Source organism: Furipterus horrens, unplaced genomic scaffold, assembly GCF_987537825.1.
Source record: "Furipterus horrens unplaced genomic scaffold, mFurHor1.1.pri manual_scaffold_11, whole genome shotgun sequence".
Classification (NCBI taxonomy): Eukaryota; Metazoa; Chordata; class Mammalia; order Chiroptera; family Furipteridae; genus Furipterus; species Furipterus horrens.
The window spans coordinates 85,936,593-85,953,880 of record NW_028327181.1 but is presented as its reverse complement, the minus strand read 5'-3'; the positions used below and the strand labels follow the sequence as shown (position 1 = coordinate 85,953,880).

At 39.3% G+C, this 17,288-nt stretch overlaps 1 protein-coding gene and 1 pseudogene across 3 annotated transcripts in view; both read left to right on the top strand.

The window, feature by feature from the left end:
• The window catches only part of ACACA (acetyl-CoA carboxylase alpha), a 199,167-nt gene that overhangs the window by 75,721 nt on the left and 106,158 nt on the right, over positions 1 to 17,288 (top strand). For 2 of the 3 annotated variants that reach the window (XM_090290710.1, XM_090290712.1), the window contains exons 28-33: positions 6,183 to 6,206; positions 9,355 to 9,498; positions 10,274 to 10,370; positions 11,503 to 11,610; positions 15,847 to 15,903; positions 16,141 to 16,185. In XM_090290710.1, the coding sequence (XP_090146836.1) occupies positions 6,183 to 6,206; positions 9,355 to 9,498; positions 10,274 to 10,370; positions 11,503 to 11,610; positions 15,847 to 15,903; positions 16,141 to 16,185 (475 nt within the window). The remainder of the gene's footprint in view (positions 1 to 6,182; positions 6,207 to 9,354; positions 9,499 to 10,273; positions 10,371 to 11,502; positions 11,611 to 15,846; positions 15,904 to 16,140; positions 16,186 to 17,288) is intronic. The other variant, XM_090290711.1, reaches the window with a different exon arrangement.
• Positions 627 to 780, top strand: LOC149998701 (U4 spliceosomal RNA; annotated as a pseudogene).

The window sequence follows — 17,288 nt, the reverse complement described above, 5'->3', positions numbered from 1 at the left end:
TGGAATTCCATTCCTGCAGTTTGTTTTTGACTAGTGATTTAGCCCTCATGGGCTGGGATGAAGCATGGCTTTCTGTCTGCAAACTGACAGCAGCAGAGTAATTTTTTCAGGAAAATGTCTTTGCTGCTGTTTGGGTTGAAGACCCGTGTCCCAGTAGGACGCCTTTTGAGTTTTGAGGAAGTAGGCAAGCGCAAGCAATTTCCATTGCAAATAAGTAGAGCAGCCTCTAGGAAGGGAGAAGACCCCCTGACCCCGACTTTTTTTGGCGGGGGCACACTTGGGCAGTTAGTGTGTAGACAACATGTTTAGTAACTTTTTATTTTTGTTTAAATTTATTATAGGACTTTGTATTGCTTGAAATTTTTAATACTTTAAAATGTTTTATTTTACTGTGGAAATAACATTTAACATGAGATCTACCCTCTTAACAAAATTTTAAGTGTACAATATTGACTTTAGGTACAATGTTGGACAAGAGATCTCTAGCACTTATTTTGCTTGACTGAAACTTTTACTTGACAGTTAGTTACTCTATATTTCAGTATAATTTGGCTTTGTTTTTTTCTCACACTGCTCTCAATATTTAAAAAAAAATAAGATCACTACAGAGTTTATTTCTAACCTCGAGCTTTTTGCAGTGCACTATTGTAGCCAATGAGGTTTATCCAAGGCACAATTATTGCTAATTGAGAACGATTTCTGATCTCAGTGACTTTCTACATCCTTCTTGCTAGGTAGGCTCCAGTCAAGGTATGCTATCTTCTTGATCTTCTGCCGAAGACTTTCAGGTATTTTTCTGGGAATTGTAGTTGCAGTTTATTTGGCATTCCCAGGACCTATTCACTGGAGGATCCAGTTATTAGTGTTTCGCTCAGGAAAGCTCCTGGTGTAAATATACCCTTTTCTTCTTAAATTCCCTTGAGTAGCAGCAACTGTAGAGACTTTTCTGACTTAGGCATAATAGAAAGCCTATACATGTGATACGTGTGTGTCTGTTTCTTTATCCTCTTAGTATTTAAAAGCCATGTTCTGCTGTATGTGAATTTTTTGAGGGGAGGGGATTTTTGCTTTTATTTATTTATTTTTTTAAGGTGATTTGTAACCAGTTAGCAAATGATTTTTAAAGACGTGAATGAGTATCTTTAGTCATTTTCTTGGGGCAGGTATAGTCTGGACGGCTGGTCTGCACTAGGAGAACATTTTATTATTTTCCAGACTTTCAGGACTTGATGCTCTTGTCTAAGATTCCACCATCCCAGCTCTTGAGTGAGTTACACTGGTATTTTGCATAAATTCATCCCGGAGCTCAGACTGTATCATTAAGCATTCCTTTTTCTCTTTCTTCTTCAGTTAGGCTCAGGGTTTAGAGCCTGAAGCATATGTGTGTTGGTTTTATTTCTCCCCATTCTGAGGACTCTATAGTTTATCACTCGCTGGGACTGGTGATGGAAAAGCTTGTTACACTAGACCATCATCCTGAATGTCTTTATCCTTGACAATTCATTGAGTCATTTGACATTCAGGATTTCACTTAGCTTTGGGCATATTAAGTTACTGAGGATAATCTAGAAAACATAAGTTGTTTAGTCAGCCGCTGTATTTGCTCTTCTAAAATATAGCTATGTACATTATCCTATAAACTCTGTGACTCTGCATATGGCTATACATATTAAGACAGTCTGGGACTTTAAAATTTAAAACTCCAAATGATTGTCATGAGTAATACATATTAAGAAACATAGTTCATTTTTAAAATAACTTGATCTGTGATTCAGGTAAGAAGCGTCAAATTGGTGCAGGGGATGAAAGTATATTTTGTATGTTTCTATACATATGTAATGGGTAAGGACCTATTGGTGTTTATTTCCACCTGTTTCTTCAATGGAAATCCATGCTTTAGTTAAGTCGAGTTGTATTGTACCTTTTCTGCTATGTGCTCCTTGTGAATTTGGCCTTCTTTGTTATAATGTTTTAATTCAAGTACCTTCTTTTTTTTCATGTCCCACATCCAGAAGAGGTCGGCTGTGTTCTCCCTGGATAGCACAGGTTTTGGTCATGTTTAGGCTGCTTGGCATCTTCAACGTTTAGCTGCCAGTGTGTGGCCTCCGGACCTTCTTTTTATGAAGAAGGGTGTGAGGAAGTTCAGGAATCAGAAGCCTTCCATGTGACTAGTCAGCAGCCTGCTGCCATTTTTGAGAATTCTGATAATCTTTGACACCCAGAGATTAGACCCTTCTTTGGATCATTCTGAGATGCTCAAAAGTCACCCAACTTGTAGCATTTTTTAGCAGCAGGAGCTCTTGGTTGTAGTTAGCAGGCCAGAAAGAGCTATAAATAAATAAAATCCTACAGTGCTTGCTTCCTTCATTCAGGGTAGTCTGCTGATAAGATACAAGCATCTGGGAGAAGAGAAGATTCTCAGCAGGTTTAAGTGCTTACCAAAGTGCTTTCCTGTATCCATGGCTCAGCTGCTAGTCTCCGCTGTGTTATTTTGGCACTCTAGACTTGTAAGGTTGGAGAGTCGAGTTTAAAACTCTCAATATATTATTAGAGTAGCCCAAGGTCCCTTCTTGTCAAAGAAGACTAGCTGATTCTAGGGAGAAGGAAAAACAGAATCCAGGGCACCTGTAAATCCCTGTAGTTTTGTGCTGTGGGTTTGTAGCTAATTATACAACAGGCAGCAGTAATATGCTGCAGCTCTGTTGGCATACTTGTTTCAGAAAGAGCAAAGTCTTCCAGCAGAGCAAAGAAGGGGCTTTGAAGGGGCTGCAAATGAATGAATCAGTGATCATTTTATTGTAAACGGAAGCTCTGCAGTGGAATCAGGACATCTAAACTGCAAGGAGGTGGTGGGGGAGATGCCAGTAGAAATACATGGTTCAGACGTGTTTATAGCTCTTGATTTGGATTCTCCTGCAGAAATATAGTCATGCAAGGAGACCACCACTGGTCACAGCCAGTCAAATTGCTCTTTCTCCTATGGTACTGCTGTTAGTGACTGCTAGTAGGTTATTCAGCCGACCTCTTCTGATTCTGCTTTGCTGCCTGATTTCAAAAGATTTGCCCTGTGTTGCTCTCAGTCACAGCTTGGTGTAACCACTGTCTGTTTGCATGTATCCCCATCATTTTCATATAGGGTCTTTTTTTGCCTTCAAGTTAGAAGGCAAAAGAATTGGGAGCATTTTTATGTGATAAAAGATTTATGTAGGGCCAGGGAGAATCAAGCAAAATGAGATTCAGCTGGAAGGGATGGTAAAAGGCCCGGAGAACCTGTGACTGCCGGAGAAGGCAGTGTTCCTTAAATAAAGAGAGTTCAGCTAGCTGGCAGCAACTCTGCCTTCGCATTCATATTGAAGCAGGCTCTCCAGCCATTCTAAGCGGACAGATCAATAAAATCAGAGGTGACTTAATGGCAAGAAGTTCAGAATTCAAAGGATTTCTCTTGTCCTTCTTTAAATGTATTCTATATTGATGTGGAATGCTAGCCTCGGAAACTGAGATGAGAAATTGCCAGGTTTAGCTTCTGGTTTATGAGACCATATTGAGCAATGTCCTTGGAAAACATCCCCTTTGGTTTCTCAGTTATCACATCTGTGAAATGGAGCTATTCTACTGGAAGGAAAGTGATTTCAGTATTTATCAAGCATTGTGAATGATAAGTCATCATAAATGCTTTCAAGAGCCCAAACAGCAAATGTCTTATGAGAAGTGAGTTTATATCCCATGCATTTGAAAATGCAGTTGATTGCCTTATCAGAGATTGAGTAATTGGACTATTTTTGCATGATGGGTATGCAGTGGAATGTGGTAGATTTTATGTTTAGGCACATAAATGGAATGTTTGACTCATGTACAGTCTCTTCCTTGATTGTTTACTTTTGTGCGGACTGTGCATCTACCTCTCTAGTGTATCACAGTAGTGTGCAGTATGCTACATTGGTCATATTCTCAAATTGATCCAATAGCTCCTGTATAAGGTAACAAAATATATAAATGATCATTGTGGACATGGCTAAGTATTTACCTGGTAATAGAGAATTTATCCTTCCTTCCCTGCTCATCTCCCCTCCAGCTCCACAGATTCTTATTACACCCAAAAGGAAAAGCTGTCTCTAAGCTTGCCTCTTAGGTGATTGATTTGGTGCCATTCCTTTAACAACTGGAGCTGTTGGGAGGTTTTCATACCCCATACTGTGTAGGTGGGCACAACTTCTATAACAAAGCAGCAGGGGGCTCCCTATGAGAGCTTGAGAATTGCTCATGGAGAAGGGCTGGCTTTTTGTTGGTGGTGCTTTCTTCAGTTCAGGCCCTTTTCTGCTGAAAACTTGGCCCTCATCCTGTGCAGAATCCCTCAGGGATTGGAATGTAGCTAAGTAAGTAGTGAGGCCATTTTATTAGTTTAAGAAATTGGTTAACAGTTGAGAGAGATTATACTGGTTTCTAAATTCCAGAAAACTGGATAGATGGAGCCTGAGATTGCTTTGGTTATAGGGTTCTTCTCTCTGCACTGAGTGAAGAGAGGTCCATGGGAAGGGACGGTACAGATGACTGCGTTCTTTAGAATCCTTTGTAACTGAAAAGGAAGACTTTCCTGTATTCTCATTTAGCATCTACAATTAGTTTTCTTGTTTCACTTCTCTTTGCTCTAGAACCTATGCATACTTTTTGTTTGCTGATGAAGGTCCAGTGCGTTAGCGCTCTTGTAAAATGAAACTCATTCCCCTGAGTGAGAGGCTCAGAGAATCCTAACAGCCAAGGTGCAGGTTTTTGCACTCAGAGGTTGCTCTTGCTGCCTTATGAATTCACGCTGTGATACAGGTTTGATGCAGAGAGCATTGCTACTCACAAATCACACGAGGTATACAGTTTGTGTGCAGTGATATGTCACAGCTTTTTATTTATATGGCTAGCTCAGTCTATTCTGCTCCTTTCACTGCCGTGGAAAGTGCATCATTTTCCTCCCTCTCTCCTCCTTCCCACATATCATCACCACCACCCACTACGTTCTGCCCATTAAGTCCTCTCTGTGCCAGAAAACCCCAACAATGATTAAATGCTGATAAAAGAATGTTAGAAGGTTAAGATATCAACCAATCAACCCCTTTACAGTACTCCTAAATTGTGGGTGGTAAGTATAACTCTGCCCTTTTAACATTGGAAATAAGGGTTTTATTTGTCTTTTTTCCAGTTGAGGAAATGACTGACATCATATTAAGGAATAAAAAGAGTTGGTGGCAGAGACCAAAGATCATGCAGGAGACTGGCTTTGCAGTTTCCATAATTAACCTAGTCGTTCTTTCGCAATTTTGGCACGTTCTTTATCGGGAAAATCTAGGGCTAGCCAAATTTAGGTAAGGTTTTATTTATGAGACACCTAGAGTTTTTAAACTTACAGCAATTGTAAGAAGTCATTATTACCCTAAACTCATTTAACTTAAACAGTGTTAATTAATTTTTACATACTACACCACTCTAGTCTTAAGAGTCATTTATCATTACATTCCTGCCTGATTTTCAGTTTCTTTAAGCTTCTGAGCTACAAAATACCCTCCTTTCCAACACCAGCACCAGTACCACCACCAGCACCAGCACCATGACTATCCCACTCAGATCTATGAGAGGAAGAGCACCGTGGAAGGGACTTAGAAAGGCAGCTTGGGCACCCACTGGCTTCTTTTCTTTGGAGGAGAATTTGTAGGTTCATCACATATTCTAGAAAAGCCGTTAAGGTGGGAGGAGCTATAGAACCAACTTCCAAGGACCTCCTTATTACATTTTTAGTAAAATAGGAACAAGAAAGAATATTCTCTAAGAACCTTGTCAAGAATTCTATTTCATGTTGAAGCTTAATATGTCATGAATTTTCACGAGCCTGCGTTTTATCACTATCTGCATTATTATTATTATTATTATTTTTTTAATAATAGAGCTATTTTTAAAAATCCATGGTAAATGTGTTTTGATCCTTTCCATCAACAGCTGCTGTGGTGAGGTAGGTCAGGAAGCATGCCTCTTTGGAGGCACTGTGGAGGTTGAAGGGTAATGAGCACTTAATTATGTCTGCTGAATGCCAGAGCTGCCAGATTGGAGCTCCTCACGACTGGTCTGTATCTGCTCTGACAATTCTTTTATTATGACTTTCACTAACCTATCAGTAACTAACTGTGGTTGTTTAATTACAGAGGGAACATCCCCACGCTAAACAGGTACCGTATGTTTAGTTTTTTTCAATTAAAAGTACCTTTTTGTAACTTAGAATAAGGAAATCAGAGGACAAAATAGCACTACTAGTGAGTCAGTCCTCAGCTCCTCTTTGGATGTACTGGGTTGGTCAAAAAGCTCGTTTGGTTTTCTTTCATAAGATGGCTCTCGTAGCACTTGGTTGTCTTTAACTTCATTCCAGACAATGTTTTTGGACTGTATTGTGACAGCTGTCATATCAGCATATGTTTAAAAAAACATTATCAAAATTGATGAATTTTTGTGTAGCCATTTTAATACTGAAGATGGAAGAAAGTACTCATTTTTGGCATATTATGCTTTATTATTTCAAGAAAGGTACAAATTAATTGAAATGCAAAAAAAAAAAAAAAAAGATCTCTGCAGGGTATGGAGAAGGTGCTGTGACTGACTGTGTCAGAAGTGGTTTGCGAAGTTTCGTGCTGGAGATTTCTCACTGGACGATGCTCCACGGTCAGGTAGACCAGTTGAAGTTGGTAGTGATCAAATCGAGACATTAACTGAGAACAATCAACGTTATACTACCTGGGAGATAGCCAACATACTCAAAATATCTGAATCAATAAAGTTATTGGTGAAAATGAAAATTGTGGACTCTTTGGCCAACCCAGTACTAAGTTCTTTCTATTTGGAAAACATGTCTCCAGCTTTTCTTTAGCTGTTCAAAAAGCAATACTTGAAGAGCCTTAGTGTGGAAGAGCGCCCCTCTGTCTGTGTATGATAGGGGAGTCGTCTGCCTGATGCTCAGCCTTGCTGTAAAGATCTTTTTTTTCCTAAGTTGTATGTGTATTTTGGGGCTTTCAGAAGAGAACCCCTTGAAGTTACTTCTATCCTGGCAAGTTGTTCCTAATTGTTTTCAATTTTGAGTTCCTCTTATTTGCTTCTCCTTTTAGAGGCATGCAAATGCAGAAACAGCTGATCTCATGTTTTATCAGTTTGTTAGCTATTTTTCCAAACTGTTAAAGTGTTATATTAATACGAAAGTCATTTTATTTCAGACTTATAATAAGATTAATATTGGAAAAGTACATTTACATTTTGATGTCTAGAGCCCTCAGGAGAGGTTTCCTTGCCAATCTACCACAAGCGATATTTTAGTGTTTTGAGTTGCTGCTGCTTCTGAACCAAGCACGGCAACACCATGCAAGTTTGAGAGGAAAGCAGTTCTGATTGGGGTTGAAACCACAAAATGTGAAAGCAATATTAAGTTGGTGGCGACCTCTTTGTACATGGTCGGTTATACATTGAAATATTTATAAGCTTATGTTTATTTTGTTCCTCTCCCTTTAAATATTAAGTAACCAAAGCTCGTTCTAGCTTTGAGAGTCCAATTTGGATGGGGAGAGGAAAGGGAGTGCTTTTGTTTGGTCCTCTTGCCTTCCCTCCAAGAGTGGGCCTGGCTCATCCCTGCCTGCCTTAGCTGTCCTGGCCCAGGAACACAGCACTGGGGGAAACTGAATGGTGGATATTTCCCATGGGGCTCCGTTGAGTGAAAAAGCTACTTAACCCCATGGTTGCCACAAGCACACCCTGTTAGCTTATTCAGAGGGAGTTCCCTTTTGTCTTTTATCTTTCCTGTCTAATACCGGGCAGGTAGAAAAGATTTAATGCCTCACAAACTTGCTCCTTTAGTAAATATAGTTGGTGATCCTAGAAAAGAGGATGATAGCATTTCAGGGGTTCATAGAACCCTGAATCCGGTTTCTAGTGAGCACCGTGTGTAAGACTTGCTTGCTGTGTGTTTCATGTGCTTGCTGTTTTCATTCATGGTGTCAATGGCTTCCTCTCCCACTCTGCCTTCCTGTTCCCTGGTGCTGTCAAAGATGGAGCACCTTCATAGTCATCATTTGCCAACAGAGTAAAAACCTGAGTGTCAGTCTCTCTAGTCTGTGTGAGCAGTACTTCCATTCTATAAAAATAATTCCATGGCCTTTTATAATTACCATTTGTACCACAGTGTGTACCCAGATCTCAAGTCCACATCGCTGGCTCTCTTCCCCTGCGACACTGCAGGTGGTGCATGCAAGGAGATTTGGGGGCAGCTCCCCAAAGTTTAGGCGCCATTGCCTTACTCTGAACTTGCTTCCGATCAGCATGCCAGTAACTTGTCAGGCAAATCCTAGAGGCCTCCTTCCGCTTGGTCCTTCCTGACAGGCTGCTTGGACCAACGGGGCATTGGAAACACACGTTATAGTATTATTTATCAGTACCTGCTGCTGAGGTGCTTCAAGGAATATACAGATTCGTTATGTTTTTAGAGTGAATAAATCAGTTCTCTTCATGCATCTCCACTTAGCACTTTTCCGTCATGCTTACACATACTGTGAGACCCATGCTCTGCCCTCTTCTATCCCGCTGGGATTTATTAAGGGCTTTTGGTGAAGGTATGCTCACTTTAGTTTAGAAGGGTTTAAATATAAAATGGAAATTTTTCAGTTTGAGGATGAAAATGTCCCTCTAAAAGGAAGAAGCTGTAATCCTTATAACTGCTATCTCTATCAGCCCATTAAAGAAAAAAGTAAATACCTCATGAGTTTCCTTTAGAGACTGTGACTTGTTTCTATATGGTAAATAATGTTTTTATAATGATTTACTAAACCGTTCCAAATGAGTTATAGTTGTTGCATATGCATATATCTATCTGTGAATACTTAATCTACTACTATTCTTAGAGAAAAAAATGCCTTAAGTGTTACCTAGTTACAGCTCACTTGGCTTGCTTACTTTTAAAGTAGGGACGGTTTTAGGGAAGGGGAAGAAGCAGTGTGGTTTTTAACCCCTATGTGCTATCTATTCATCAGACATGCCATGATGTCATTGCATTAAAACTACCATGAAATTCCTGGCAGTCCTTAGGTTTTTATCTGGAGAAATTTTGGAGTGATAATAATATAGTTTGTGTGTGTTTGTATGTGGGAGGGTGGGGGTAGAATTCAAATGAGAGGGTTAATGCGCATGTAGCAGAACAGCCTTATTCATAGTGGGTTAAAAACCAGATCTGCTCTGCAACCTGACCCTATTTCAGAGTTTCCCCCTAGTTCCATTTCCCTGTTAGTCTCCCAGTCCTTGTTCCTACCCTTCTTGTCTAATGCACTTGATCGAATTACCATTTAGAATGTCCTTCTCCTCCAACCTCAACCACTATGGCATGACTCACGTAGCTAGTGTCAGCGACGTGCTATTGGACAACTCATTCACGCCACCCTGTCAGCGGATGGGCGGGATGGTCTCTTTCCGGACTTTTGAAGATTTTGTCAGGTAAGACACTGTGAAGCTGTGTCTGTACAAGGGGAGCAATCGGTGTCTGTGTTTTGGTGTCTCAGATTTCTGCCAGATGAATAAAGGTCCCCAGAAGAGCCGTGAGCCAGTGGGGCAGATGTAGCCCTTGCTGTATATGCCCTCAGAGAGGTGTATGTCCTTCCATTTCTACTTCTCATTCAGACTCACAAGCCTCGACTTGTTATATGAGCCTGGTCAGAAAAAAAGAAACAAACAAAAACCAGCTTTTCCTTGGGAGCAAACAGAAGAAGCTGTCTGCTCTGTGATGAGTGAAATGTCAGGAGAAATTAAACACAACACTAGAGTGAGCCCCACCAGAGACGATACATCTTTTGATTAAATGCGTTCAGCATCTATCTCTTGATATATACTGATGCATTACCCTAGGGGGAGGGGTAATTACATTGGTCTGTCACTGCTCCGGTCCCAGGCTCTTTCTGTTACTTTCAGACTGATGATGACAGCAGTGCTCATATCTTACATATGAAAAGAAACAAACAAAATAGCTTTAGATCATTCTTTTTAAAAAAAGAAAAAATATATATGGTTTATTAAAGTTGAAACAATCCATCCTCCTAATTTCTGCCACTTGGTGAAATTTTGCATATCACCTCTAGGCATTGGTGATTCTCTGCAATTGACTACTGAGCACAGGGTAGGGTAGATTATTCTTTTAGACTGAGCTGCCTATGGCAGCATTAGTTTTCTGCCACTTGGATTTTCATGGTGGGTGTTTTTTCCTGGTATTTTTCAGAATCTTTGACGAAGTGATGAGCTGCTTCTGTGATTCCCCACCCCAAAGCCCCACATTCCCTGAGGCGGGTCACACATCTTTATATGATGAAGACAAGGTATACTGTCCCCTTTGGGAGATTGCTTTTCTCCTTCAGATACATGACTTGTACTACGCATATACTATCTTTCCGACGTCACAACATTATAAGGAAGAATTCATCTTTTTACTCTACTTTATATTATGTAATTTTATATACCTCATCAAAGTATTTTTGGAAACTGGTAGAATATAAATTCTAACCTAAAAAAAAAAAAAACAACCCTATTAATCCTGGAATTCATAGTGTAGAATAGGCTCGGCTATATCCATTGTAGTTGGCTCTGGGTTTCTGAATGTTATTTCAGAGACTTCAGCTTTGGTTGCTTCAATTCATACACTTATATATTTGTACAGTGGTGCTATCGTAGTCTTCAGGAAATGGTAGACTTCCGACAGAAGAAAAAAAAAAAAACCCAATGCATTTCGTTTAAAACTTTGTCCTTTTATTAAATCCTTTCTTTTCATTTCTCAGTAAACAAATTGTTGTTGTTTTCCCCTACTAGGTTATTTTTCTGTGGTTTGACACTTCCATTGTTAGGAAATGTATTATGTGGGAATATGTTCAGATGGTTTCTTTCACTTTTTTTTTTTTTTTTTTTTTTTGCATTCTGTGAAGAGATATGGCAGTTGGTTTCATTCCTGTTTTATTGGTGAAAAAGTTGAGACAGTGGTCTTCAATTTCATGTCAAGTCAAGATTTGGGGCCACCACTAGCTAATGCCTTTGCTGCCTTATCTTTTTTTAAAAAATTGATTTTAGAGAGACAGAGAGGATGGGGGGAAAAGAGAGAGAGAGACATTGATTTATTGTTCCACTTATTTATGTATTCATTTGTTGATTCTTGTATGTTCCCTAACTGGGGCTTGAACCCGTAACCTAGGTGTATCATGACAATGTTCTAACTAACTAAGTTACCAGCCCAGCCAGGGCTGCTGCCTTATCTTTTAAAAATTGAGTGTTTTACTTTATTTAATCTCCATTGTGGATGTTAGGTAGTAGTTTCAATTTGCTTACTCGTACTAGTGGGCAAATCAAAATGTCCTGTGGGGCATATCTTTTTTTCAGGTATTCTACCAAGTACTATAACTTTTCTCTGCCTCTGTATTAGCCAGCCTCCTAATTTCTTTGTCTTGTGTTCTTGGGTTATAGGTCCCCAGGGATGAACCGATTCACATTCTCAATGTGGCTATCAAGACTGACTGTGACATTGAGGATGATAGTCTGGCAGCGATGTTCAGAGAGTTTACCCAGCAAAATGTAAGCCCTCAGTTGGGTGGGAACTGGGGATGCTGGCTCCTGTCCTGCTGGCTGCTATCAGACCCACCTCTTCATCAGTCGCTATTTGTAAGGCCTGTCACTGATGATGGTGGTGTCCTTCACGCAATTTTGCCTATAGGGGTAAAATTCCAAAGTGACTTAATAGTATATAATGAATATCTTTATATGTCGAGAAATACAGACCTCAACTATTTAAAATGTTTTAAGGAAGGGAAGTGTGGTCCTCAGTCTTTCCCAGAGCTCCAGTCCTGAACTTTCAGCCACCTGCTGATATTTTCCTTGGGCGGCTTACTTCCACATGTCTAGGGCCACACTCGCACCAGGTTTCTTTTATATCCTTCCCTCCCCTCACTTAAAAATACCAGTTATACTTCCATTCTGCTTTCAGTTTTGTGTCACTTGTATATCTCTCACTGACATCAAACTCCGTAGTTTAGACTAAATTTCCATCATTTTCCTTCACCTTCTTCTGACTCCCTGCAACCCGCTCCACCTCCGCCCCTCAAAAAACCCAGAAACCCAAGTAACCAGGCCCTTTATGCCCAGTCATTCAGAAACCATTGACTTCCTTTTTTTCCTTGCCATTGCAGGATGCTACTCTGGCACAGTCCATGTGTGTTTATTTGTATCTGGTCAGTCACCAAGGTCTGTTAGTTTTTTCTTTGCCGTGTCTCTTTCCCTGCCTCCCTTTCTTTTCAGTTTTTTAGTTCCCACTACCATCTCTCTAGTTTAAAGCATCACTCAGCTCACACCAGAGACACGACAGCAGGTGTACTTGCGGTCCACCTATCTTCCTTCCCTCGCCCCTCCAGGGGGTTTCCATTCTGTTCACCACCACAGAATTAAACGTCCACAATGCCCTTTCTCCCCTCGCCACTGATTCTGTTACCTCCGGGATGCCTCCTTAACTTGGTGTTTAACATCAGCCTGTTGAATAAGGCTAACAATCTAGCCCTCGCTGTTCCGTGAGAATACTGAAGTCTCTGCGTCTCCTCTCTTCTCCTGCCCCCCACCTGGAATGGGTCTCTCTTATTCTCTTTCTAAATCCCGCTTGTTCTAAAAACTATTTCAAATTTCTCCTCTTCTGTGAGTGCTCCTCTGAGTAGTCCTAACTAAAATGTATTTTTCTTCCTTGAATTTTTAATTGGTCAGCGTACATTGATTAGCAATAATAATACTTTTTATTTATAAAGCACTTCTATGTAAAAATTTTTATTTGCACCTTACCAGAATCCCATGGGGTTAGATTAGTTAGGAGTTATTCCAGTTGTACACATGGGGGAAAAAGCTCAATCTTAGAGAGATTAATTAAGGCCCCTTGATCACCAGCTGGTAGATTAAAGAGCAAAAATTAGCATTTCAGACTGATTCCACCACTGGGGCTGGGGGCACAGATCTAGGCACTTTAATAAAGAATACATTTTTAGCCCTGAAGATGCTTATAGTCTAGTTGGAGGAACTGGTTAGGCATACTCAAAATGATAGTCTACACACAGTTACATTTCATTGCAATATATGACAGATGCCAAAGTGCCCTCTGTGACTGCCCTTAATGGCAAGACCTAAATGTTTTCTTTGAATGGGAAGCACCTAGCTATAGTGTTTGTTGTAAAGAAAAAACTGAATAGATTTTTTAAAAATGTAATTGAGCAGTATAAACAATTAGTGTCATAGGCATTCATGTCATGTAATGCTAATGGTAGATACCTGGGGAAAATGTGACTCTGCTTAACCTGAGTCTTAGCGTTTACTTCATGTTCCTCTGGGATGACAGTGACCAACATGAAGAAAAGGTACTTAGAGAGACGTGAGAATAGGGGACATGCCTGGGAATTTTCCTTCAGAAGAAAAATTTACCTTTCTTTTCTTTTCTTGCCTCGTGACCACCTAAAATAAACCTGACACCAGGGATCAAAGCAACCTTAGCTGCAAGAGTCCTGATGTTGTGCGTGGCTGCTGAGGCTGCTGCTTGCTGAAATGTGAAATTTTCTTCCCCAGTTTCGAGACACCAGTTGTCCTCATCTGACTTTTGACTTCAACTGTAGGCTTTTTATTACCCTCAGCTCTTAGTGCTGGATATGTCATCACATGTTGATTTAAAGAGACAGTTCCTTCCTCTTCACTGCATAAACTTACAACATTAGTTTGCAATAAGAAATTAACTTTTTCCTTTACTGGACTTGTAAACTGAGGCACAGAGAAAGCCAGTATCTTTGCCTGTGGCTATTCAGAAGGGTAAGAGTAGACCGTGCCAACATTCCAAGCCTCGAGGAGCGTGAATTGCATCAAGTACTGTGCTTATGCAGGAACAGTTGGCATTTTCACGACCTTGTTTTGAAAAAGAATGTAAAAATGAAAAGAAGGAAAAGCAATTTTTTTAAAAAGCGAAAATGATAACTAGTTTTGTTTTTCACTTCATGATCATGCTTCTAGCAGTTTAGGAAAAGTTTCTTTTTTTAAAAGCACACATTAAACTATCAAATAGGTTGATCCAAATTGTCCAAATAATCTTCTAGTCCCAGCATGTCTTTTTTTCTCTCATAGAAATTAGGATCATATATTTGTAAATGACTTGTGGAGGAGATTGAAGCAGTCAGTGTAAATGGAGTTTCTCCAGGTGCTGACGCCTAATCGCTGGGTAATAGCTGCGGCCTTGCTGTGAGACCCGCATTATTACAATGTAATCAGAATCCTGTTGCTCTGCTGTTATTGTCAGCCACTTGTGGAATTTTAAAAGCAATAACAATTTTGACTTTAAATCATGGCATTATTAAAGTTATTTTCTTCCCTTGCCTGAGCGTAGCTATTGATGCTTGTCTTTGAAGGACTTGGCTGTGGTGGGACTCTTTGTTGGTGGCGTCAGAAGAAGTGTTCCGTGGCGCACTGAGAGGTGGAGTCACTACCAGCCCACCCCGCTCCTCCCTCCCTCCCTTCCTTTTCTTACTGTAGTATCAGTACTGCGTTATTTGTAATAACGGCTCTGATGCCAGTACACATCATTTTTAAATGTGATTAAACAAAAATTTGTTTGTATTTGACCAGGGAATTTATAGTTAGGGAATTTATTTTTCCAATTATATTTTGTTTATGTTGTTAATTTTATTTCTAAGTAAATGCCATAGCAGAAATAGTTCTCCAATAGGAGGAAATGGCTGGGGAATGTGCTTATTGATAAGGGGGCATCAACTTGGATTTTAAAAATACATAGTATCATGAAAGTCAACAGTTGCCTTATGAACATCCCTCTTGGTTAGAGTTAGAGCAAGGAATGCGATAAAGCTAAAGTCTGGACGTGGGTTGTGAAAGTCCACATGTTTTTTCTATTCACGTTACTCATATATTTTGCCAGTTCATTTAAATCGTGAGATTGCTTTTCTCCTTGTTGCCATGTTGTTAGGGGCCTTTTTAAGATCATGCTCTTCACTTAGCTCATTAATCTGTTTCTTTGTCTCTGTCTTTTGAGACAAATGAGCATTACAAGATACAAGAAAGCTTAGATCCGAAAGCCCAATACTCATCTGAAAGGCTGTCTTGGAACTGCTGGTCTCGTTGGCCTTCTCATAAACTGCTCACCTATGCCAAGGGGAGAAATGAGTAATCTCTAAATTTAAAAGTCTATTAAACATTGCTTTTAGCAATTTTTAAAGAGAATTAAAAAAAAAAACACCTTCATGTAAAGTAGGGGGGACACGTTTTAGAAGTAATGAAAAGATCAGGATTTGTTAGGTTGAATCCTAGGAATGCTGTACGTGATGGTAGGTACGATCTATAAGCCAAACAGCTTTGGACCTGAATTTTCCGTTTTATGAAAATTTCTTCTAATGACCTGCTTTCATTTAGCTTCTATTTTAGTTATAATCTTCACATTTAAGCATACCCACCAATGTGATTTCTATAAGCAGAAATTGTGTTAAAGTCTACCTTGATGTGAATCAAACCCTAGAGAATTTAGGTGATCTCATATGACCCTCTTTCCTACATAGAGCTCTCTCTCCATTTTGTCCAGATGAATATAAAACCTATTCCATAAAACTTAGTCCTGGGAGCCAGACTGAGATTTGTTTATTTGCAGGTTTGAAGGTACTGAACCAAGACATAGACAGACAACCAAAAGGGTTCTTAGCCCAGTTAGAGCCTGACGAGGACTGAATGGGGTGAGACTTAGAATGTATGGAGATGTCATCTCTCTTCTATTTTACTTTTTTTTTTTCGTAGAAAGCTACTCTGGTTGAGCATGGAATCCGGCGCCTTACTTTCCTGGTTGCACAAAAGGTATTGGCAATATGTGAATCACACCTCTCTAATATTTCTTACGCTGCTGCTAGAATTTTTACAAATAAAAAAATAGAATTATAATCATACACTTATTTGTAGAATTTATTCAGAGAAATAACTTTTCTGTAAGTATAAGAGAAATGTTAACTCATCACCTTTAACTCAATTTGGTTTTACATTTATTACTGATTGCCAGCTTCTGTTTTTCCTTCCTTTTTGTCTTTCCTTTGAAAGGATTTCAGGAAACAGATCAGCTATGAGGTGGACCAGAGATTTCATGTAAGTAAAAGGAACAATAATATATTTTTTACTGATTTATCTGTATGCCACTGATTATTTAAACATAGAATACATGTGACTTATTTACAAGGGTTGGACTGATGTTTGTTCCCTCTTCTTTTAGAAAGTATTATAATGACTATTAAATCTTTCTATAGTGTTCAAGCTAAAAGGTTTATTTCTTTTTTTACCCTATAACAAATTCTCAACACAGCCCTGAAAAATAATTAAGAATGAGCATAAAAATTTATCTGAATGAATAAGGTAGAAGCAGGAGCTAACTAGTAATTTCTTCTGAGCACACAGTGGGTCAGTAATCAAGAATTGACAACCCTGACTAGTATGGCGCGGTTGGTTGGCTGTCGTCCCACAAAGTGAAAGGTTCCTGGTTCTGTTCCTGGTCAGGGCTCATGCCTGGGTTGCGGGTGCAGGTCCCCAGTCAGGCACATGCAGGAAGCAACTGATCAATGTTTCTCTCTCACATTGATATTTCTCTCCTCTCTTTCTCCCTCCCTTCCTCTCTCTCTAGAAATAAATAAATAAAACCTTTAAAAAAAGAGACTGCCAGTTGCACTTTGGGGTCTTGGCTTTTACCAAAGATGGATTCAAGTTCTATTAGTGAGAATTCTTAATTCTGAAAAACAGTAATTTATTATTAAAATGCCTTAACAGAGCCCAAGTAGGTACTTTTTGTCTTATGTTAATTCTAGGAGCAGGAAACTGATAAAAATTGAGCAATAAGTGCTTGTTCTGGCATTTAACTGAATAATCTGTTAATATTTATGAGATTAAAATTTTTATCGAAAAGAGAAGTTAATAGCCTGGTATCTGAACTATGGTATACCCATATGAACATACCCAGTATGATGGTAGCACTAAGGCCCAGAATCTAGTTTGCAATCAAGATGTTATTATCTAAAATGAATGATGGTAGTCAAAATATTTCTTTGAAAATTTATTCTAATATAGCCAAGATTCTAGAGGATATTAGGAAATCTTAATTTTCCTGATAAGAGTTTTATTTTGGTTTGTTTTGTTTTAGCAATTAAGATAATTTAGTTTTTAAGCTCTATTCATTTGCAATAATGAAGATATCTGAAATT